Source organism: Vidua chalybeata, chromosome 9, assembly GCF_026979565.1.
Source record: "Vidua chalybeata isolate OUT-0048 chromosome 9, bVidCha1 merged haplotype, whole genome shotgun sequence".
NCBI classification, from domain to species: domain Eukaryota; kingdom Metazoa; phylum Chordata; class Aves; order Passeriformes; family Viduidae; genus Vidua; species Vidua chalybeata.
The window spans coordinates 27229003-27254230 of NC_071538.1; the positions used below are offsets into that span (position 1 = coordinate 27229003).

Consider the following 25228-nt stretch of genomic DNA (forward strand, 5'->3'; position numbering starts at 1 on the left):
TGTTGGGAAGTGAGATCTCTGCTTGAGGTTTTCCATCCCATGGTAGAGTTGTGCTTGCCTTTAAATGCCTAAGACTTATTTATGATGCTTCTATTCTTAATATTTGCATAGCACATACATTATTGATGAAAATACTGAATGAAAGCTTGGAGAACTAACAGGAGTCATTTCCTCAAATTCTACAGACATCATCACAGCGATAGTTACCTCATCGTAAAAGGTATTGCACAAAGAGCAAATCCAGCTCCCTGCACCTATTTTGTCTGCCACTGAAACACTTCCTCTTGCTGTCTTAGACTGAGAATGGGTTTTGGAACTGCCATGCACTCCTGAGAGTTCACACTGGAACGTTCACTGGCAATAGAGGACTAGCTTCAGCAAGGTAATTAATGCACATAGCTGTGGGTAATAACAGGCTCTTACACCATGCTCTGTAGGGGTGAATTAAAAGCAAGTGCAATTAGTCCAATGGAGGAGAAAATGCAATTGATTAGGGTAGCCAGCAATACTTCAACAAACCAATTGAACTTCATTATTTAACAGCTGTGTGACACATGTCTTGTAAATAATTTCACACATGCAGAACATTATCATAGAAACTGCAGATTTCATGCTAAATTTTCCAGTCTTTGGCTCTTGGTGCATTCTAACTTCTTCCATTTGTGTAAGAATTATGTGTGACATTTCTCAGCTATTTTAAGAAGTGCTGCAGCATACTATTCACACAAAATAGCAGTCATAGTCCATGAAACAAGTAGCAACAGCAGCCAGTAACTCATGCATTTGGTTAACATTGCAGCTATAGATTTACTGTACATTCTTTACCTGCATATCAAGAGATATAACCTGTTTTTACATCTTAGGGAAATGAGATGAGGCTGGATGACTTCCCACAGTAATTCATGGTGTCAGGCCAGGATAGTAATGGTTGGCAAGATCCCCTGATGGGGTAAATTAGGGGTTTTATTACCACTGGGGACACCTCGAGGCTTTCATCCTGTAATCCCTCTGGCTTGTGCATTTAGCACAACTCACAGCAACGTGCAAAAAAAACAACAAAAAAGAATGCTTCTGATAAATCATTTTGTTAAGTAGCTTTTTAAAGCTGATGTTTTACTGCTGGAGGAATGGTCTGCTACTGCTCTATAGAATTCCTATGGTTCGTCTCTTTGTTGATGGAAGCAGTGTTGGAGCTGTATGTCAAAACACTGCAGTCCCTTCTGCTGTGTATTTTAGACTTCTCCTTCCTTGGTCCTCTCCTCATTTCTTAACTCTGCTTGTGCAAAGTGTGTAGCTTTGGTGACTTTTTTTGGTGAGAGAAGAGAGTATCAGCTAGGGAAACAGCAGAATTTCATGATGAAAGTGGAGCGACTCCAGCAGAGTGAGTTTCCATCAGCAGTTTGTTGACCTAAATTTTTATTTCTTTTTGTTTGGGCTTTACTATTTCATTATGTTTTCTCTCCCTTTGTCTCTAAGGTGTATATTTCAACTCTTTCAAACCAAGTTTCTGGGCTGTGGATCCAGGCCTGGACCCCACTAACAGCCAGTTAAACAAATACAGTTTCCTGAATACAACAGGAGGTCTGGGCTGAGTGTGATCATTGCAGAGTAACCATGCTGGTTGTTAATAGGTTTTTCCTTCCTTCTGCTCTTTGGCTTTCCCTCAGTTGTGTAGTTTTCTTCTCAGCTGGCCCGGGCTCCGACACCCCCTGGCAGCAGCGGGGTGGCAGGAAGGTAACAAGCTTCCTTCAAATAACATTCTGTGTGCTCATAAGGGATATTAACCAAGGGCTGCCTTCCAACGAGTGCTGTGTTAGACACAGGAAAGCTGCTTTTTACCTCTGACTTCCCCTCCTGCATGGGGATTTGGGGATGGAGCTGTAAACCACATCTCTTATTTCTTATTCATTTGAATCACTTGAAGCAATAGGTGTTTTTTCTCCCCTTTTTGCTGTGTGACTGTTTCTTTTCCTTTGCTTACCTGACTGGCAATCTATCACTAAAATGCCTCCCCTTTTCTCCTTTTAATGATTCAGTGTGCTACCTTTTCACAGTCCTACCCTGAATACAGCTTTGAAATTTGAAGGGAGCTGTCTTCCAACAAGAATTATATGCTTTCCAGTAGAGGAAGTAGGGAAGAAAAATCACACCTGTGCCTTAAAAATGGAGCTACATAAAATGGGATTATCAAAAAACGGGCAGTTTGGGAACATAACACTTGTCCACGTAACATACATAATGTTCTAGTTGCAAATGAGTCCTTTGTTTCTAGGAAGGTCAGATGAGAGAAATTTAATGTGAAATGTCTAAGTTTAGAGTAGAATTTGAGTCTACTTGGATCTAATTTTTAAATCTGTTAAACATAGGTTTTGATCCTCAGAAAAAAAGTAGATATAGCCCTCCAAAGAGAGCATTTTGAGAATGTTTCTCTTAAAAGCAAAGTCCACCTAACCCTGTGACATAGCTTGGTGTTCACAAAACTGCTGTGTAGATTTTGGTGAATGTGAGATTTCTTTAACCCTTCTCTTTCTGGTATCAGTAGTTAACAGTGATGTGGTTATCTGTAACGTACCAACAGCCATTGGTGTCGAAGCTAAAGGCAAGGTGGTGATGCAGATATGGCTAAATCCATGTGTGGGCGAGGCAGTTCAACCTGGAACGTGAGTTATGATGGTTCCACAGGACCCAAAGGAAAAGTTGCTTAACTAGGGCTTACCCGTGTAGCCAAGGGAACAGATGCAGTCGTAGTGCCCGATCTGGTTGAGGCACGTGGCCCCGTTCAGGCACGGGTCTGAGGCGCACTCGTTCACTTCCAGGTCGCAGTGCTTGCCCTGGTAGCCTGGGACGCAGTAGCAGGAGTACTCGCCCACGCCGTCGCGGCACAGGGCCCCGTTGCGGCACGGCTCGGAGATGCACTCATCCACGTCCCTCTCGCAGAGCGTGCCGGTGTAGCCGGCGCTGCAGAGGCAGGTGGGCCCCGCCAGGCCGCTTTGGCAGGTGCCTCCGTGCTCACACGGGTTGGTGTCACAGTCGCTGTCAGCTCTTTCACAGCTTGGGCCCTTGTACCCGGCGGGGCACTTGCAGGTAAAGCTGAGGTTTCCGGCAGAGCCCAGGCAGGTAGCGTTTTGGAGACAAGGGTTAGAGGAGCAGGGGTTGGAGGTTTTGTTGCAGAGCTCCTCCACTGATGCATCTGCACAAAGGCAAGGGTCATCTTTATGACCAGCAACACATGTAGAGTTCTTTTGGCAAGAGTTTGACAGGCACCTGGAATCATTCCTCGTGCAAAATGATTCTAGGAAAGAAATACAAAAAATCCTGAGGAATTCCACAACACTGGGCATAACCAACAGTGAAAGAAGTGTAGTTCTTAACACAACTGTGCTTCAAAACCCACAGCTTCAATTGCTGGCTATTGAGAAGAAAACAGACTGGCAACTGTGTGATGCATTAGTGGACTAATGAGTGTAAAATGAAAACAATTATGAAAACTTGAGTAGGTTGTAATTTCCTGTTCTCGCCTCTTTCAACAGCCATGGTCTGGAGTGTCAGGATTATTTAACACTATATTAAGAGCATAGTTGAGACAATATTGGTTGTTGTCAATGGATATCCAACAATATGGAACACATTTAGATATATTTAAGGTTTTTGTTTCTGTTTTTCTTACTAGAGAAAGGAGATGCACCACTTTTTGTAGTTCAATATCACTTTTGTGCTGGTACCATTCTTTTGTGCATTGGGTTTCACAAGCTAAATTACTCAGATGCAGTTATAGCTCAAATAAACAGTTCAAACCATCAGGCAGCTTGATTTCGATTTGCTGATTATATATAGCAATTTCACAGGTGTACAGCATCTGAACCACAAAGAATCTACCAAACACCTGAGATGCAAAACAGCCCTGTGAGAGCAATCCAGCCTCTGAGCCTGGAAGGACACGTGAACATGGTATAGAGATGTTCCTTACTTCCTCACCCTCTGGGAACTGAGCTTCTGCCAGTAATTAAAGGCCACTTGGAGTTGCCTTGCAGCTGTAAGGAGTAACAATAGCAAGAGCTACTTCTCACTTCCCAGTCAAGGAGGGTGAGCTGTTCAGAATTAACCTCTGGGATACACTGAAGCAGCTGTATCTGGGCTGAGACTGTGAAATTAAGCTGAATGTTCCTTTAGGAGAGAAGGCAATTCGTAAGAGAAAGGCTCATGAGCTGGAGCACAAAAATTGCATTAAATTATATACATGTAAGTACTGTAAACAGCTTTTTTTTTTAATTATTATTTGTTTTATACTTTTAATCTGGGGTATTGTTTGGATACGTGAAGAGTATGTGTCTTCTACAGCAGCAGACCAGTGTGTGTTTGTGGAAGCAGGGTGTTGTGGATGAGCTGAACTTCTCAGAGGAATCCAGACCCATCTACCAGCAGTCTCTAATTTCTTCTCAGTTCTTGAACTGAGATTTGAGAGAGCAGACGCAGTAGAGATGGAGATGGGGCACTGAAAGAGAAGAGGTAAGCAGTGATAGAGACGTCAATAACTGGAGTTAGACCAATGCTGATAAACAGCATTGGGACAGATCCCTGGAAAAGCCTCCTGGAGGCTAGGATACCAACCAACCAACCAGGGGGGAGTGTCAGAGAATACAAACTGGTCATGGTGTTTCCATAGTGTGCATTTTAATATATTATACAATCTAATCTGTTTTTCTCCTAGGAGGGGGAAGTGGGGGAAGAAAGTATTAGAAGGCTTACCTAGCTTAGGAAAGACTGCTTGTGTAGATTTGACACTAAGATAGTAAATGGAAAGGCTTAAAAATTATCTGTGCATGACTGTTGTGCTTTCTGACAAGAGGTGTACACAGGAGCAGCAGTGCCTCTGAGAATTAGAAGCGCCAGTCTGAATGAACTTGATGTTCATGAATAGGTACATTTACTGAGCCAGATAACTAATTAATACTTGTTTGAACAAGGGGAATAGAGATTTATGTAGTAACATTGATAGCAACAGCGACACCATGATTTAAAACCAACAGTGGTCTTAAGGATTACATAGAAAGAAAGCTAAGCATTGATTAGCAGGAGGAGAACTGGAGTGTTACTTCATGTTCTCTGAAGGAAAACAGGACAAAAATAGTATTTTTGGATTAGCCTGCCTTTAAAAAGACCCTCCCCAAACCTGTTAATAATCAGTTTTGGGAGCAGGTGTTTCATCCTGATGTGGTGTTGGTTGCATTTGCTCCAGGCTCAGAGCTCTCACTGAATGCAAAAATTCAAGACATTGGTCACATGTACTGACCTGCACCACTGTCAGCAGTAATTTGGACCCTTCTCTTTCTCAGCACACTCTCATGTATGTTCTGATGTCCTGGTTTACATAATTTCGTGCTTTGCCCATGCATTTACTTTTTTTTTAGCCTGGATAATACAGGGCTTACTGCAATCTATTAATTACAATTAAAATTAGCAAAACTGTGGAAGTTCCTTAGGAACTTCTGCATCCTGCATTTTCTTTGCACAACTTTAGAGAGCTTTTCTTTCAGTCTGTGTACCTATTTAAAATTCATTAAAATGCGTGTTTGGGGAAACATGGCAAATTTGAAGAAATTAATTATGATCAAGTTATAATGTTGTCTGACTGTTGTACTGTGTAAGCTACACGAGGTGAGGTCAGTCATTTGAGTGCTTTCTTACACAGGACCACGGTGACATGAGAAGCAAATTAGTTAATTATTACTGCTTTTCCAGAGATAATTTGCATGCAACAGGCTGAGTTTGTTATAATGACTGTGTGAGGACATGACGTGTTTGCCAGTCTGCAGTTTTGATAGCAAGAGTGAGCTCTGGTTAAAAAGCTTCATAGCTCTCTGAGGCAGTAAGAGTGGAGGGAAAATGGGGAAAGGGGAAAGACAGCCCTAAAAGCACTGTCTGTATGTAGTGAAGGCAACCAATTTGTCTGCAGGGTGACATCATTGTGGGAAAAACACGAAACAGAAAACCTTTCCCGGATTTTTTTAAGCAGTGTTTTAATTTAAACTTCTGTAGCTTTTAGAAAATGAATTTCTTATGCAGAAATTGCCCACAGACAATTCAATAAATCCAAGACTCTCTAGAGGATACTCTTGTCTGACTTGTATGACAAGTTATAGTGAAAGAGCAGCATTTTTGGTGTTCTGTCTTTATTCTAATGCACTGTGCCTTGGTTTCTGTTATTTGTGTAGTTTTTGAGGAACACAGGAGTTCTGAAGGTCTCAGCAGAGATATAACCATGCTGAGTTTTAGCTTGGTTGTGGTTTAAAGGCTGGGACCAAGAGTTTAAGGGTACTCTATAGCAGTTTGTCTCAGCAGCAAAACTGCGTCTCAAAAAGGTGATCATCAGAGTTATGCTCTTAGCACACTATGGTTATCAAATGGTATGCAGTTCACCTGGACATTTCCATGACTTTTTTTTTTTTTTTTTTTTAATCATGTTCCTGAATGATGTGAGTGCTTCAGCTAATCCTTGGATTCTGGACTGCTGGTTCAAACACTATTTCCCACTTGTTTCAGGTAAGTTATTTGCACTATCTCCCTTGCTGCCCTGTGGAAACTGAGTTTCCCTGCTGCTCTGGAGTGATGTGGAAGGATGATTTGAGAACCTCTGGAGCTGAGAGTTGCATGGAAGGAGGATGAAGAGTATGGCAGATGGAAGCTCTTGCATGCTCTGTGATGTAGTGTGATGGTTGATGCAAAGACTGTCTCAGTTTGAGCAGATACCTAAAGATTATTCTCTTCTGCACTCACAGAAAGAGCTGCAAGGGGACAGAAACATTTCAGTGAAGATTGGTTTGTGGCCAGGGTGCAGAAGGATAACCAGGAAGAGCCTCATGCTGTACCTCAGATGTGCAGAGGAGCTGTTTTTCATTCCTAAGCAATTAAGGTCACTTCAGCAGTGACTTGTTCTGACAGAGTCTTAAAACTCGTATGTAACGTTAGGAAAAATGGAAACAAAATGCTGATTGCTTTGGATTTACATTGACTGACACTTGAGGTAATTATCAGTCTCTTTATAAACAGTGGTACTTTAATCTAATTACAAGAGGATTTAGTGCCAAGCGTTTTGCCCCATGGTTAAATCCTTGAGATGCAGATGAGATGGTTGGCAGTGAAATTCTTTGCAGTAAAGCTTGCCATCTACTGGCACATTTTCCATACTACCAGAAACATGGCCATACCTGCAGCTATTACAGGAACTGGCACAACTAACTTTATATAAGAAATACCAAGAAAAAGACAGTTTTAGCTTTGTTTTTTTTTTTTTTGCTCTTGGATAAGATTATTTACATTCATTGAAGTGATATTGTTAGTGTATGAATAATTGAGCTTATACAGCTAAAAAGCACTAAAAATGCATGATTTTGGCTGGTTCTGAATGATCAGAAACTACTGCAGTGATACAAAACATTTTTATGATGTTAGAAATGCATGTCAATGACATTAGAAGGCCAAAATTGAATTAGGGAAAAGTTGTCATAAACCGGGCAGGGATTCTGAAATGACCAGGGCATTTTGGCACAGATAATCTGATTGTTAAACTATTGTTCCTCAGTGAAGCAGGGTATTTTGAAAAGCTCATCTTTATATCTCTCCTGACAATTTAGAGCGTTTTTTCCTTAGATCCTGTTTGAATCAGAGATTTACTGGGTTCATGTCCATTTTTCAAAATATTCTTCTAAGTTGATAAGATCAAAAGTAAAGTGAATTGATGATCCCAGATTCTGACAATTAGCAATCTCAGCCACTCAAAGCTGCCAGAGAAATCCTTTGCAATCTGGTCTGGGTTCTTTGTGTCAGAAATGTCTTTCAGCAAAGACTTGTTCTTTCAGGACATGACCCTTCCTACGAATTGGTGAAATATCATAATCAGTGGCAGCATTTAAAATCAAATTTCAATCACTGCTAATCATGCTGTTACCAACCAGAGTTCACTTGGCTGTGGCCATGCCTGCACTTTGTTAATCATCTCATTGTGCCTGAAGGCTGCTTGTAATTTGCAGTGCTGTTCTTCAGATGTGCCTTCAGCCCCTGAAGGAGGACTCTGAGCTTCACAGAAGCTCTCAACACTAACAACTTTGGAATCTTTTACATATGCTGCAAGATTTTCTGACCTTCTTAACAGAGCCAGTCTATTTTCTAGGGGAAAAACAATCTATGATAAGATAGAGAACTTCTTGATACCCATATATTCACCATCACTGATTATTTTACTGTGCTTTGAGCACGTTTTTCCTTTCCTTTTTTTTAAACAAAGAGTTATTCCTTTACACATTTGAATTAAAAGTAGGAAGCTACACCAGCCAGTGCAGATAAAACAGTTCACAACAAAACCTGACTATTTACTAAGCTATACATTTTGGGAAAAAAAATGGATAGCAAAAAAACCCTGGTCTATGAGTTGAGAGATTAAATTTTAAAAACACTGTTTAGGAAAGAAGGATTGAATTGCAATAGCAGGATGTTTGGCTTTATTAAAAAAACCCCAACTTCAACATCAGAAAATGTGTTTGTTACCTGTGAGTTTAGTTTGTTTTTGTTTTGGTTTTTTTTGGGGGGGGGGGTGTTTGTTTTTGTTTTTTAAAATTTGTTGGAATGGCATATATAATTGACATCTTGATGGTGGTCAGTCACTAGAAAGAAAATTAGATCACAAATGAAGCAACCACTGCTTCTCTTAGTGCTGTTATTTCAATCTGGTTTCTGTTGGATAAAAACCAGCATACAGCATTTGTTCACAGCTAAAGGCTTACATTGTGATCAAATCAACTCACCAAAAAAGTCACAGGATAACATGATGGTAGCAAGGATTTAGATAGCCCAGTGGCTGGAGCCAGAAACATGAACCTTCAATGCTTGTGCTCATTACTTGCTTGAAACCTGCCCTTGGGATTTTAAAACAAGAGTGTGAATCTGTGTCACTGAAATATCAAGCTCTCTTACTATACTGAGATCTTAAAATAATTATCATTTAACTGGAAATATTAAAATATTGCCCAAGGCATTTACTGCTGCATTGAGGAGCCGTGGCTTTGGTGTAACTAATCCTCTCTTCATTTATCTGCAGTGCACCATGACACAAAAATACAGTTCATCACTCTGACAGTAATTTCCCTGCAAAGACAGCCTTAGAAAGTTGAGGGTGTGCAGATAGATGTTCAATCTTGATGTATCATGAAGAACTGGGGAAGAAATAAGCACAGCTGCGTAATTGGCAGGGACAGAGATTGGCATCAGGTGCCTTTACAATGGACTGAAAGGCAGAGATGTCACTCCTGCATCAGCATTTGGCAGATGGGGAAGGAAAGGACAGGAAACCATGTTCTGGATAAAACAGAGCCAGGTAAGGCGCTATCTTAGCCCTCAAAATAATTTTTCCGTGTAAACAAATAATTTCGGTTTTTCCACAGTCTCAAATTTTCTAAGTATTGCACTAATACAATTTTACTCCTTCCCATCTCCCAGTACATTTGTATTACTATTTTAATTATTCACTGTAATGGGCAGCTTGTAGTTACTGTGGTGCCATTTGTCCTTTGCATGTTTCCTCTCTGAGGAAATCACCAGTCCCCAGACCCTACCTGCTCTATCCACAGCTGGAATCATTATTACTCAATCTGCTCCATGGAAAATCCTACTTTGGGAAGGGATGATCAAACTTTTGCCAAATAAACAAGCACTTGTGTCTTCAAATACTGTGGTCATAAAGAGTTAATCCTGAATCTTTAACTTCAATTGTGTGTCCAAAACATCCTAGCATGTTGTTATAGAAACCACTTTCAGGCTTTAAATCTTGAGTCACGTTTATTACCATAGTAACCAGCACCACACACAGGCAGGAAAGAAAAAGGGTGGTTACATGAATATTCCATTGCTATCAAAAAAGCCAAATTTTGTTTTAGGTACATTTGTAGCAGCAAAATCAAGGAAAGTAAATCAACTTATTTTCTGAAGAAAAGGTATGGTATATCAGTGTAAGACTAACAGTGGAATGGCATTAAAATTTAAAAATGTTGTTTAGGCAACATTATTTGTGATTGAAATTACAGAACTGGTTATTAAACCAATGTTTTCATTTCACTCTTCCCTAGACTTTTCTTTTCACACTGACTTGCTGCTGGTCCCTGAGAATAAAGGCAGGTACTGCTGGCTGTCATTGTCCTTCACTGCCTTTTACCATTTGTGCCACCCCAGACTCCCTTACCCCATGAGCACTGCAGCAGCAGCCCTTACAGCTGCCCCCACTGCCTGCACTGAGCACCACAGCAATGGCACCAGCTGTTCCAAATAAACAAACAAAAATGAGGTAAATGCCTTCTTTACTTCTCAATGTAAATAATTTTTGGCTTTCACTTTATTTGGCATCATACCCTAGTGTTTGTGCTGGGAACAGGAGGGGAATCAGGCCCAGGAGCTCAACAGGGCTCCTATGCACTGAATTTGGAGGATTTTTGGTTCAATTGGACATCAAGGCACAGTGCTACTAGCAATACAAGTAGACTGGTTTCTAATGAGAATAAAAGATTTTATGCTCTGCTTCTTTATGTTTAGCACTACAGCACTGCAGTTTAAGGTGGTAGTGTACAGTGATCATCCTGCTTTTACTGTGCACAGATATTTTTGTTTGTCTAAGATGTAGAACAGTGGCTGATCAGGCCAGGAGGCAGTTGATATCCATTGCAGTAAATGATGTGGACACAGATGTAGAAACTGAACTGATTTCTGCTGTGCAATCCTTGTACACACTCTCTCTGAATGTAGCTCTCCCCTGTAAGAGTTTCATTATATTTGTCCTCATTTTTATCTTCTAAGTCTGCAGAAGAGAAGCAACATGAGTATAATGAGGCATTCCTTGTCTCTCTAGAAGTGCTGGTTTGGTTTTTTTTTCAGTTGAGGTTGCACAGCAGAATGTATTCTTAATAGTACAGAGCAGGACTCGTCCACACAGGGACATAGGAGATAAATAGACAGGTGAGCAGCAACTGCAGTACATGGTAGTGGGAACCTGTGGGCCAGCTTCAAACTTGCCTTTCTTTCAGATCTTCAGAGATAAAGAACATACAAAACATATTTTGCTCAAAATCTGAAGCAATTTTATTTAGGTAATAAGCTTGATTCTTATAGGAAAGATTGGTGATTTTTTTGATATAATGTCTTTGTCCCAAGGATTCAATCAATGCCTTTCCTGCCTGAACTTCTCTTAAGGCTTCATTAAAGCTGGGGACATCCTCAGAATGTAACTCAGGGTACAGAGCCACAGGTGTAACAGTCTCTTCTGTGGGATGAAAGGTTTTGCCAGAAATAAAGAGAGAAAACCTTAGTGGTTTAGTTAGGCGTGTGAATTATGTCTTGTCTTACACTTTAAAATGTTATCCTGGATTGCCTTTGGTGAGGTTTCTTGGCATGCCTGGATGAACTTGTTTGCATGGGTGGATTTGTGGTGCCTTTGTGAGAGGTGTTGCTCCTGCCTTGGTCCCTAAAGCCACAAGCATCTACATTGAGTCTTGTGAAACTAATGGAAGTGCAATCTGCTGTTTGTAAACCCGATACCAGAACACACTGAGGGGTGCAAGTGCTGCTGGGGAAGAGGAAGATGAAAGCAGTGCTTGCAGTTGGGAAGACACCAGCTGTATTTGCAGCTGTGCTAGGAAGGAAGGCTGAAGTGTACATACACCTGGGAAGTGGATGCCTGGCAAAATAACAAGGGAAATGGTGCCAGAGCTAGAAAGGGTTGCAGAAAGACCAAAGCATGGTCTCCTTCTCTGCATCAGGGGGGGGATTTTCAGAAACACAGAGGGAGCAACACAGCATAAAACTCAGTTTGTGAGTTTGGGTGAAATCCAGTTGCTTCTGCTTCTGTATGCATTCCAAATAGTGGAAAATACAGAGCAAAGGAGCAGTTTGTCTCTTGAAAAGGCTAAATCTCACCTTGAGAGACACAAATCTCCAGCTTCTCTGGAGTCTGGAAAGAGTTTAAGGCATTTTTGTAAGACAGAAGCTTCCAGCTGCCACTGATCTCCTGGCTCCTCCTGAATTCAGCCTCAGGAAGGAGCTGAGGGCTTGGCTGAGCTGGGAATGCTGCCCCTCAAGCAGACCAGCTACTGCTGACTTGCAGGGCTGAGGTTTGGTTTAGGTGGGAACATGCAAGCAGCCGAGCTCCCTCTGTGCTCAACCACTAACACAGGAGAGAAAAGGCACTCAGAAATGCTGCTAAGAATCCCTCCAGTAGAGGGGCTAAAAACTGAGTACAAAATTGGTTTCATATCCAAATTCTGAGTCCATGTGTTATTTGCATTTGAAAGGCATTATAAGGCATCCTCTTCAGTCTCCTTTAGTAGTGGTTCTGCCATTCATTACTTCTTTCCTTTTTTTAATATGAAAAGATCATGGAGCTGTGATTCTGATAATACAGTGGCACATAAAGGTGCTGTGATTTCAAAATGTAGCCTCAAATGTCTGTAATGCTGACCCAGGTATGATTTCTTTCTGTGAGTCATAACTAGATAAGCTTAAAGCCCTGATTGTTAGAAATGTATCATAGACTGTAACACGGGGCAACTCTTAAGGTCTCTGGGTGTAAAGCCAACTTCTGACGTGTGCAGATGTTGAGATTGCCGGCAGTAGGTTCTCAGTAACACAAATGAGAACTAGATGTTCCTGATGACATCAAACTGCAGCATATCAAAATCATGATGCTGCTTCTCCTGTCTCCTCAGACTTTAAAAAAGTAATCAGCCCTGTGACATCAGCATTATGTGGCTGGAAAAGCAGTGCACTGTGCTTTAAATGCCACAGGACTCAGAAGAAAGCTTCAGTGTGACTACAGTGGTCAATAAGTACAGAGAAAGCAAGGCCATGCTTTTCCAGCATGAACTTTGTAGAAGAGTTCACATTCCAGCCCTTTCTGTTATGTGCTAAATTATTTTCAATAGAAATCACCTACAATTAGCTCTGCATGAACTAATTACCAACTGGGATTTCAAGACTGTTTGGGGAAAGCTGCAGCTCCTGTGTTTTGGGACAGGCTGGAGTGTCAGGGGGAACTGGTACAAGCCGAATTTCCTCAGCTGTCCTGCTGAGCCCCTGTGCTGAGGGCAGCTTCCCCTCAGAGCCAAGGCCATAACACATCATTGTGATGTGATTGTGAGCTGCACAAGTTGCCCTCACTGACTTCACACAGACAGAAATCAGTCCCAGTCCCAGAAGGATATTATCATGTGAACTTCTGCAGAAGGCTGGCCTTTTGAACACTAGTTCCAGTGACCCGTGAAAGTGAACACAGTCATGGCTCTGACACAAAATCTGTGGCTGCTTTCCTGGCCTGCCCACTGTATTGTAGCATCCTAAAAACTGTACTGACTTGCAACAGAACAAGAATGAATTTGTTTCATGGTTTTGCCACTTTTTATTTCCAGAGCAGGCTCAGAAGCACTGAGGAGGAGCAACTGACCCAAAAGAAAAGTAGGTATTGAAAATCCACTATATAATTAGGGATACCTTTCTCTTAAACATTTTTAAGATGCTTCACTGTAGAAGTAAAACAAAACCAGAATATTCACCAGCATGAGGGTATTCCCAGGAGCCTTCCTTGGGGAATATGCTAAGAAATAAGCCTTCCATATTAGAAGAATATCACTAAAAATCAAATTGTTAAAGCTTAATGTGATGGCGTGCTTTAGAATAAAAACACCTGCCACTAGGGCATTAAATATCTGCTGTAAGTGAAGAGGTATGCAGCAAGCCCTTATCAAAATTAGATCAGTACCATTTTTGCCAGTGAAATGATGAAAAACTTTAAACCATGAATAAATGAATGAATATTTATTCACCACTAGCAATCAATATTGTAATTTCTTGAAGGCTTTTTAAATTTCTATTTCCCCATCAATAGTCTCCTTTGTTTTCTCTGTCTATTTAATGTATGGAAGAGGTACATCTAGCTCCTCGTCTCTCATTCCTTTCCTAGTTCTCCCTTCCCTGCCTTAGATTTATTTTTTCCATGCATTCTCCTTTTCTTCCTCTGAGGCCTGATCCAAAGCAGACTTGTGTTTCCAGGGCAGGGACGGGAAATTACAGTAAGTTGGTGTGGCTGGTGAGTGAGCCTGCAGTAATTGTAGCCCCAGGACACGATGCCAGCAGTGGCACCAGCTCTGTGGGGTAGCAGTGATGCCTCTGTGCTCTGCTGAAGTGCTCACACTCCTCAGGATGATCCAGAGGACAGTGGTGCTGCACTGGCCTGCTATTCTCCTGGATATGAGATTCAGCCATCCTGTTGCAGTGACAGGAGGGTTTGTTTCACACAAACCTGCTGTAAAGACACAGGGAGAGCTCTGGCTGTTGGTGGTGCTGTGGCTGGGGAGTGGAAAATAAGATCAGCAAGCAGGAGCAGGGAACTAAATTCCCCACAGCTTGACATCCAGGTGCTTACTCTATCTCAGTAAACTTAATGAAAAAACAAAAGGAATACCCAATTTTGGGGGAGGGTCCTTCCTCACAATACCAGTCCAGACACCAGCACATGGTACATTACAGGACAGCATCCTGCCCTGCTTTATACTAAATTATGCTAAATAAATAAGGGAGATCTGTGTGACAGTAAGGGTCTGGCCAGGAAAAAAAATTAAGAAAGATTTCATAGCAGTAATGAATAAGTGATAAATATCTAGTGACTGTCTTGCTGGGAGCATTTTTTTTCAGAGAGATCTATGATGGGGCTTGTTTTATGATCCCAAAGGGCATCACACATCATGGTGTGCTGAGAGGCTGCAGAACAGATTGGGAAGTAGTTCTCAGTACTTAATACCTAGGGATTCTCAAAAGCCATTTCCTCTTAGGATCACATTTCCTTTGATCATTGAGGTTATTAATTATAGATACCTTGAACAGAACAAGGCACTGTTACTGTACTCCTCAAACTGTGTCTCATTTAAAAGGAACAAAATATTGTACTTAATTAGGGGTTCAGCTGTGGTGTCTTCTCAAGGCACTTTGGTATTGATTTGACTGTGATAGCCTACTGTAGCAAATATTATGCCATTAATAATAAAGGGAGCATGTAGACATAAAAGTGTAGGAAGGAAGCACCAAAATGTTTGTTATTCAGCTTGCCAGAGCAGTTGCAGTAAAACCATCCAATTTATAATTTAGAATAAATGCAATATTCTACTGTTCAGAAGCGTCTGCACTTATGTGGAGACTTTTGTGCCATTTTCTTAATTTTATCAAGACCTTGTTTCATCAAATGAGTTCAGGCAGAAGCATTTGAAGTTTAATTTTCTCTCTGGATAAACTGGAAGCATATTGTTTCTGCCTTTACTCTTTAGGCTAATTTTGCCTCTGTTCTGTTTTTTGTCTTACCTGTGCTTTGATCATCATGATTAAACATATGAAATTAGCCATAAAATTAACCAGGTGAGCATCAATCTGCATATGCACTTGTTCACTTTACTCTTAGCATGTGTTGATTTGTCCTTGTAATCAAAAAATTGTATTGATTGACGGAGAGAGGTTTATTTCTGTACATTTTGGTCTTATAAGAAGCCTTCACTAACATTTTCTTCATCCTGCAATCTTAGAGATGTGTGGCAGAGATATATTCAGGATTTCCTGAATAGCACTCAGAAAGCAGAGGGTTTCTCTCCCCAGCCATGAGGGTCACATTCCTGTTGGGGTGGATATGCAGAGGCAGGGGCAGGTCTGTCAGCAGGTTACAAATCAGCACCTCCAGGCTCCTGCTCCTCCTGCCTCAGGGACCTGGAGGGGACTGGGCTAAGGTCTCATGGAGCCCTGGAGCCTGTGCCACCTTGTTTGGCTGTTAGATGCCAGGATGGCCCTGCAGTTTGGGAGGTGCTGGAGAAGAGCCTGTCTCTGTGAGGAGAGGGGCAGTGCCTGGCCACCAGCCCTGCTGTCCCCTGGGGCTCTGAGGCAAGGGGAATGAGCTTCAGATGGCTTCCCTCCCTAATTTCTTTAGGGAGAAGACAGCAATCTGCAGTAATGGAGGAGGAGAGGGGAGAAGATGCTCCTCCTGGAGAAGCAGTGCTTGTGTGACCTGCAGGGAACACCACAGATGCCCTACAGAGCAGTGTTGAGCTTCTGCTTAGCGAGGGATGAGCTTTAACTGCATTTCTCAGGTAAGATGTGGATTGTATGCATGCCAAGATAGTATAAAGTAATTTTTTTAGTTTTTTTTTATTTCTTAGGTGTTCTTGTAACTACTAAGAATTTGGACTAGTATCAAAACTATATATGCTTTTCTAAAACAATCAAATGAACAAACCACAAAATAAAACCCATCAACCCTCCCCACATGGTTTCTGATGATTGGAATTCCTGCTCAAATTCACAGTAATTTTGTCAAATTTTTGAACCACAAAGCTTAACTTGTCAAGTACAGCACTTTAGTATGTCCATACTATACCCAGTTAAGGAGTTGCTCAGAAGTTTAATTCAAGCAGAGAAATAGATACTAAACTTACCCTGCTTGTGCTGGGTTTTTTACCTGTTATCACAACATTTGGCATTTGTCAGACTGATTGTGATGCTTTCTTTCTAGGCTCCTCTCTTCTAATTTGTGACCCAATAAAACACAATTCGATTTTATTATTAGCAAAGGGAACTAAAGCTCCAGCTAATTTGATTTCTTTTTTCTGTGGCCACCTTTCTTTTCTGGTTGCCCCCAAGAGTAATCCCAGTTTGAACGGCATACTTGGGAGAAAGTGTAGCTGGAGAGTTCCAAGGCAGCATTTCACTGTAATTCAGCATCCTGCTCCCCAGGAGATGGGCTGAAGTATCTCCCATAATGTACCTGAACTCATGGCAGTCCAAGGGATTGTTACCTAGGAACATCTGAATTTCAGGTACAGAATCTGTAACTGCCAATCGCCTTTGAGAAGACTTTTGCCAGCCTTGGCTGAAGACTTTGTTAAATCAGCTTTTTATTGAAAACTCACTAGGAATGTGGTTTAGAAAAAGCAAAATCTTGTTTTCACTAGCCTGTAAATCTTCACAGTTCCTCAACAATTTTCATAACACTTTTCCTTTTTCTTCTCCGCATTGTCATGACTGTTTGCTACAGTGATTGAGTTTTCTTAACTGTCAGAACAATGTCAAGACAATGTGAAGACAGTGTCAAGGCAAATACAGAAGGGTGACAATGTGAGGGAGGGAAAGAGAAAAGAGCTGTCAGTACTCAGAGTGCTCTCTAGAGAAAATATTTCCACAATAAAACCATTGTCACCATGCGCTGAGCAAGAGAGAATAAAGTGGAGGTAATTAAGTTATTGCTCTAGGAACGTGTCCGGATGACAACCTGGAGGTAAAGAAGAGCTTAGAAAAGCAGTTTGTGAGGATGTCTACTGTCCATTACTCTTGTCCCATGTCATCTCCTGGATGATGCTTCCTAATACCTTTTTCTGTTTCTAAGCTGTGTACCTCAGGGAGGAGAGATGTTGCATTGCCCACCGAGGGGAAGGTGAAGGGTTTTCCCACTTGATGTGATTACCAGACACTTTATTAGGTGCCTTGAGACAAGACCTGCTTGTGGATAGTCAGCACTGAAAGGTGCTGAGTGTCCTACTCCCAAATCAGTTCAGAGTTAAGGCACAGTTTACCTCCACAGTGTATTTTTTTTTTTCTGAAATATCCTTGGAAAGGTGACACACTGTCAAAAGGATGAGCAAAATACAGAAGTGCAGCTCATCTGGGGCTAAATTCTGGTACCAAAGCCCTGTACTACAGTACATCTCTACTGAAGGCTTGTGCAGAGTGAGGTGCTAACCTTTAGAACAGTTTTCAGGTTTTAAAATTACGTGCTGTCTTGCAGAAAATCTGTGAATTTGGTCTTTGTGCATGTGCTGTTCCTTTCTCCTCTGCCTTAGAGATGGGGTGAATGAAAGGGTTTTCTACTATTTCTGTCCTTTTTCTGGACATCAGAATAATTGAATGTAAGAGGTTTTAGATGGACATTTGTCAATATATTGCAGTTCTGGAAAAACGGGCACCCTGTTGTCAATGATTTCTAAATAACATTATAAATCCCACTGGAGAGGTTTAAGAAAAATCGAATCATAAACAGTTCCATAAACTCCACCAAATACTTCAGGGATTATATTTTCAGAATACAAGAATTAAGTGTTAACTATTCAAAATTGAAAGGGCCAAGTATTTTCCACATATTGCATTTACATATTTATGATAATTTATTTTAAGGAGGTAGTTTGAATAGTTAACAGATTTTCTTACTTTTTGCATATGAAATAACTGAAGCATAAAAATGCTTGCTTTTGTACAATTATCCTGTTGCTGGTTTATGCTTATTTGCAATTCATGACAGCATTAAGTATAAAAGCATCAAGCCTGGGTGACCCATTCAGATGAACTGCAAATTTTATCCCCAGCTGCAGCAGCAGTGCTCAAAGGAAGCTGCTTAAACTGATTGTAGCCTAAGTTATATATCACTGAAGGCTGACTTTTCCCCTTGCCCAGTTAATGTTCTTTTAACCTGAAAATAGTCTGCCATTTTGGATTGAGCATCAGCTGGAGAAGAGTGTGATTCTTGCCTGGGGCTCAGATGCCTCCTCCCATTAGTGTTCACACCTCAGCCATCAGGTGCCTCCAGTAATGGCTGGATCTCTCCAGTCCTCACACAGGAAGGGCTGTGGGATGGCGAGTGAGTGACCTGGTCCCTTCAAAAGAGGCAGCTAAGAGTGATCAATAAGAGGAGTGATGTGTAAATTCTTACATTCAGCAATGGAAATTGCACATAAAAAAAGTGCCTCCATTTGTTATAAGAGTGAGTAAACAATAATGCCATTTTTACAAAGGAAATCCCTGCCATATCACAGATCTCTCAGACACAAGAAGAATCTGGAAAACTCTGTGTCCTCCTGCTAATACATAATACATTAATGTGTGTGTATAACATATGAAGGGAGAAACACAAGATCTAAAAGTAGTGATTTGAACAGGGAGATCATTTGGATTGTGTTTACAGCTCTCTAACTGCAAGCAAGGATTTCACCTTGCCCTTCTCAGCTCAGCATTCTCACCTATACAACTGTCGTGTGCCTCCTTGCAGGCTCTGAGGCCCAATCTGCTTACGTGTTGTAAAACATGCAAAATAACTCACAAGGAAAAAGCTGAAATTATTTTCATGCGAGAAATTTTCTCTGCATATTTTCAAGGAAGAGAAAGAATCTAAAATAAGTCTGTTCCTTCACACTTGTATGACACTGCTGGGCATGACCACACCTTTAAGGATAACCTTAAAGTCAGCAAATGTCTTTGGGAGAGTCTAAACTGATGTCTAAACTCAAACTCAAAGTACAAGTACAAGTGCAGGGAGGACAAATGAGTTTCACAGGTGAAATGCTGGACTGACCTTGAACATGAAAGCAGAGCCCTTGGTATTAGCACAGGAAAATGTTAGATTCTAAGACTTCACTTGAGAAGCAGAACTAATTAGAGAAGATTAACAGAAATGAGGCATGTAATAGCTGGAATAGGGCATGACTGCAGTTTGAAAGGCTGAATCACTGGACCTCTCATTGAGGTCAAGATTTTAAGAACACTAGACCTCTTTTAAAGGCAAGTGACAAGTTTTACAGATGTCCCTGTGGTAGCTGAACATTTATTATAGAATTCAAGCTCTGTTCTGGAGTTTCCTCTGTGTTAAGAGTATTTTCATCCTTGATACCTGGATATGTTTCTGAGCATGGGGTCTTATCCAGGGCCACATTCACATTCCTATTGCTTTGCAGGGAGTCCTGAAGAGATAGTAGGTGAGTCTGTACTGCACTGGTAACACAGTGGAGACTTTTTCTTGGTTGGTTTGGTTTTTTTTTTTTTTTTAATGAATCTAGTAACTGATGTTTTGTTTGTGTTTTTTTTTTTTTCCCCAAAAATATACATTGCAGTCTCTTCCCTCATACTTTCCACTTGGCAATTTTTCCTGTGACTAACCAGCTTCCAACAAACTCTAAGGACCTTTTATTACTGAATGGTAAAAAATGTGTCAGCATTGGTGAGACAGCACTTCTGATACACTCCCTGAAGTGACTGCTTTGCCAGCACTGTAGTAATGGGCTCAGCTAACACCCAAGTGGTTCACATGGAACAGAAAGCACTGGAAGGGACTATTGGTGATTATCTAGTCCAAGCCATTGCATCAACTAGAGCAGAAAGCTCAGCACCCATTGCCTATGACTACTTCTCGGAACTTTCTGTAATGATTTAGTACAAATTTCTTATTTTTGGAAAGCCAGGTTTACTGTAAGCATGTGTAACCACATGCCTGTGGTTAATGAAAGTGTTGGTGCTCATCAGGGATTACAGAAAAGAAGCAGTCACCCATGAAGACCCAGAATTTTTCAGGCTGATTCAGAGCCCTTGCATAAAAGATGTGCAGGTTCAAAAGACAGGAAAATCCATCTCTCAGCTTTCTGGGTGTTTGCAGTTATGCTAATAAAAGTAAGGAAAGGGTTCCCCTGTCTGTAGAAGGAGGGACACTGTAGGGTATTTTCCTTGGTCCCTGGGCAGAAAGAACACTGACAGAGATCTGGGAACACAAAGTGCCTGCATGAATCTGTGGGCAATTCCCCAAACAAAATGAAGAATTGAGTGTTTATGGCTTTAAGGCTGTAGTAGAAGCACTGTAAAAACAGATCTGATTTTGTTCTGCTGTGTGCAGAACATTTCTCCTTTTTTTTATTCCTTTCTATCATTTGTGAGATCATTAGGTCAGTCTGTTTGCTGGAAAGATTTTTATATCCAGATCCTTCAAAGGTGTTCAGTGCCAATCCTTCCTTCTGCTGTTTAATTCCATTAAAGTTTTGCTCCAAACACCTCTCAGTCTTGTCACTTCGCTACTGTGGAAAATGGTGACAATCCCAAGTTGCCCACTTCTTTTCTGGGAAACACAATATTCTTTGGAAATAGCCTTTTAAATGTGAAAATGGCAATTGATTTTAGTAACTTTAACCTTCTTGCACTTTTCCATGCACTCCAAAATGGGAAGATGTTAGACTAAATTGAATCAGACATTTAAGACATACTCATGAGAAAACAGAATGGATAGTTCTTGTTATATCAAACTGAGGGCATTTCTACAAGGATTGAGGCTTGCAAAATGTTCATTGCCATTAGTATTACAACCTGAATTACAAATGTCAGCTGTATTTAATGAGACAGAAGGGATGGGTTTAGTTAGAAAAACTGAATTGGTGAGTCCTACAAAATGATGGCCAGATATTTGCTTTTTGCAGCTGCATTGCAGAGGCACCTACTTGCATTCTGCTCCAAATATATCTACAGACAGGGATCAAAAAGGCTTGGATTATCATTCCACAAACACATTTTTCATATTTTCCTACATTTTATGGTAAGAATCAGTGGAGGCTGGCTTCCAGAATTCTTTTAAGATTGAACAGAGAAAAAAAGTGCTTACAAGGGCCTTGCATATTTTTCATCCCATTTAATAGCTCTAATGCAATCTCTGATACATCAGGGCCATTCCCTGGCTTCTCCTCGCTGGCATTACACATTTCTTTTGTTATGCAGCCTCTGTTTGCTTATTTCACAAGATTGGTGCCTCCTCTCTCTGTATCTTATTTATGGGGTTATCAAAGGAAATTAAGGGGCTGTTGGAGAAGAGCAGGCACAGTTAGGATTTCTTTACACCGTATCAGACCTCTGTAGTGTTTTTGCCTTTCCTACAGTCAGCACAGCTGCACCCTTCCTGCAGCAGGAGGGAGCTGATTCCCAAGGAGCAGCAAGGTGATGTGTATTCCTTCAGACACTCTCTCAGGGGCTCTCTTTCCAGCTGTTGGGAGGGTGGTGAGTTACACTGCAGGCTGTTCACTGCAGATAACAGAGCCTGACCTCTCAGCTGTGTGGACCCTCACTGTGTTCAGACTCAGGGATGGTTTGCCATACCAGGAGAGGTACCGCCGCTGCTTTGGAAGCACCTACAAATTGCTACAAATCTTGGCTAAACACCTCTGTATACAGCTACTGCTGTATACAGATATCTTTTCAAGGCTACATTATTACAGTGAGAGTTTTGGGTTCCTTGCTGTGAGTAATCTGTCAGTGCAGGTTACCTAAATTGCAGTTGCTTGGATCCTTGCAGACTGATGACTGTCTATCATTCTGTGTGCTTGCTTTGGCTTCCTGTCAAATTATGTTGTTTTCAAACTCCTCCAGCTCACAATCAAAAAAGCAAAGAAATGTGTCACAGTCAAATTCAGAGCTAGGGCCCTTCTTGTGGAAGAAAGAGCTAATGAAGTGTTCTGTATCATCCTGTTGGAAACCCCAACAAGGGAGACTGGAACTGTCAAGGGCTGAGTGTGGCCAGTGTACGCTGCCTCTCATGCTGCCTATAGCCTCCCTGGCAGTCTGGATGTCAATTAGAGCATCTCTGGCCTTTATTTCAGAGGACATTCAGCCTTTGGTAGCACCACAGTACAGGAACATAGTTGTACCTCTCAGAAACCTCAGCAAAGGAACTGTCAGGCCATTGTGTCCATGGCTGAGCTCTAAGGGAGGGGTACAAAGTTTTGTTTGTTTACTCACAGCCTTGATCTCAATCCCTGTGATTGAGTGCACTTTGAAGGAATGTGTCCTGTCTCCAAAGCCCCTGACTAATGCAGATAAAGATGTTTTGTCTGTCTCATTATTCAAGGAAAAGTTTAAGGGGCTAGGCTGCCAGTGTGCTCAGCCTTGGGCAGGCAAGCAAGAGCAGTAAAAAGAAGCAAGGAGTTTCTCCCCTTGCCCGCCAGCATCCACCCAGGCCACAATTATTCAGGCACAGCATTTCCCAGCACAGAAGGATGCACCAGGCAAGTGCCCTGATCCTTAGCTGCTGGAGAGGGAGCACTGTAACGGGTTAGCAGCCCATGCCCCTTTTTATTTACCCACAGAAATATTTAGCCCTTGAAATATTCTGATTTCTGTCCCCACTGATAAGATTCCAGGCAGGCAGAAGCTGCCCTAACCCTGAAGTTGCAGCAGCCTTGCTTTGTTGATGCCTGGAGAGGGACGTTTTGCTGGGCCTGGAGGAGCCCTGCAGAGCTGCAGTGGCAGCGGAGTGGTGCCCGCCCAGAGGCCCTGTCAGCTGCAGTCTTTGTCAAAAGATGGAAGCAGCTTCCTCTTGACCCATTTTATGGGTGAGTAAGATATAATCAATATGAAGTAAAGATAAGAATCTCATTGGAAAAGGGTTTATCTGGGCTGTTAGGTTTTTTTGCTGTTTGCTGGTGTGAGAGGGCTTTCATACAATGCAGCACTGGTAATGGCTGGGGAAACAGAGAAGTACAGTGAGAACTGACAAAACGTGTCAGTCCCTAAAACCAACAAATTAATCTGTGGAATCAATCTGGGAAATAATATGTATCACTTATCTCCTTGCTCCAGATGAGTCAATTAGTTTTAAAGGCTTCTCTTAGAAAATGTAAATATCAGGACCTTTTTTTCATTTTTGGGCCACCACAAAGAGCAAAGGGAATACTCAAGTTTGCCTAGAGATTGAGGCATTGTCTAAAAGATTTTCTTAATGTTGGAATATGAATTATAAAAACAAATCCAAAAGTGGAAGTATCCCTGGGAGGTCTTTGGCTGCAAATCCCTGTAGGCAGAATCAAAGGCACTTAGGTTGCTATTTCTTTAACTTACTTACTAGAGAAAGTTAAGTGACATGGACTAAGACTTATTTATGTACTTATTTATTTACTGCTTTGTAGCTGGCTGGATATATATATATTTAAACCTTGATATTCCATAAAGTAATTTTTGCTGCCATCAAAACAAAATGTTAAACTTCTCTTAGATGAAGCAGAACTCCTACTCCAGTGTTAATTTGTTGCACTATATCCAGAATGGCCAGTTAGAATAGTTTCCTAAGAATCTGCTGCTATTTGGTTTTGTGCAGTAAGTTCCAGTCTTGCGTTGCTTTTTTATATGAAGTGAGAAGCTGGCAATCCATGTTTTCCATTCCTTTTCAGGTTTCTGACCATGAAAATTTTTATATTGATAATCCACTCATTAGTTATATTTTCTTGCATCACACTATCAACATATCAAGTATACTCAAAATGTAAGTAAAAATATAAGTGATTTCACTCCAAAAGCCAGAAATCAAACTACATGATCTCTATTCTGTTCTCATTGTAATCAGTGCTTTCAGTAGCCAAAGTGCTTATTGTTTTAAGTCTAAGGTACCAAAAAATAAGAGGTCTTGATGTCTCAAAGAATGAGAGTAAACTATTTTCTCACTGAAATTTAGGCAACAATTCTGGTTTTGCTGCAACACGGGGGGCTGAGTTCAGGGCTGCCTTTGTTTTGCACAGCACATAATCCCCAGTTGTGCAGAAGGGAAGGGAGCCATCTGCTCACCCTGCCCCAGAGCTGTTCCTGAGCTGCCCCGGAGCCTCAGTGCCACCACAGCCCTTGGGACAAGTCCCCACCTGTGCCTCTCTGGGGCTCTGTCCCCTGAGACCTTCACAGATCCCCCAGGGTGGTGCTGACTGCCCGGGGTCTGTGTAACACCAGCTGTGAGACAGCAGTCTAGACAATCTCTGGCAGATATTTATCTAACCCATTCATTAAAAAGTTCTGAAATAGTGGCTTAATTGTCCTTCAGTTGGGAAAGTTCACACAAATCTTCCCTGATGTACATGGAATCTATTATTTTCCAGAGCCTGCCCTTCTAGAGGTGACAGGGAGCAACTGATCTCATCACCATCCTTGATTGCCATTCTCGTTTGTGGAGGTAAGACTGTAATCATGTCTTCCCTCAGGCTTCTCTTCCTGTGACCCTTTCTCAGAGGGCACATCTTTCTAAATGTCTTCCTATTTTTGCTGTCCCTTTCCAGCATTTTCCTAATTGCCTCTCTCGTGCTCACAGCAGCACTCAAAACTGGATACAGCCAGTACTGAACAGTGGTTTGATTGCTCTCCTGTGTCTTACAAGTCATTTTACTGTCAGCACACAGCAGCAAAATATTTGCCTTTCCCTGTAACTTTTCAGTGGGGAAGTGCCCAATTTGGCCATCAAAATTTGAGCACTCTCTAAACAGCACTGGGGTTTTTTTTGGTTTGTTTTTTTTTTTCTGAGCTTCCTCTAACAGAGAGGAAAAGGTGTAGAGATTTGTGCAAGAAAAGACTCCCTAGTGCTTTAGGTTTGTCAAAGTAACAGGGAGAAGAAAAAACT

General features: G+C 41.4%; 1 protein-coding gene and 1 long non-coding RNA gene across 2 annotated transcripts in view; one reads left to right on the forward strand and one right to left on the reverse strand.

Moving 5' to 3' along the window:
* Positions 1–25228, reverse strand: part of CRB1 (crumbs cell polarity complex component 1) — a 94968-nt gene that overhangs the window by 64238 nt on the left and 5502 nt on the right. Inside the window, exon 3 of the mRNA XM_053951116.1 lies at positions 2717–3292. Within this exon, the coding sequence (XP_053807091.1) occupies positions 2717–3292 (576 nt within the window). The remainder of the gene's footprint in view (positions 1–2716; positions 3293–25228) is intronic.
* On the forward strand, positions 4380–9361 carry LOC128792526 (uncharacterized). The gene is made up of 3 exons (XR_008432439.1): positions 4380–4506; positions 6777–7021; positions 9092–9361. It is a non-coding gene; the product is annotated as an uncharacterized LOC128792526 (long non-coding RNA).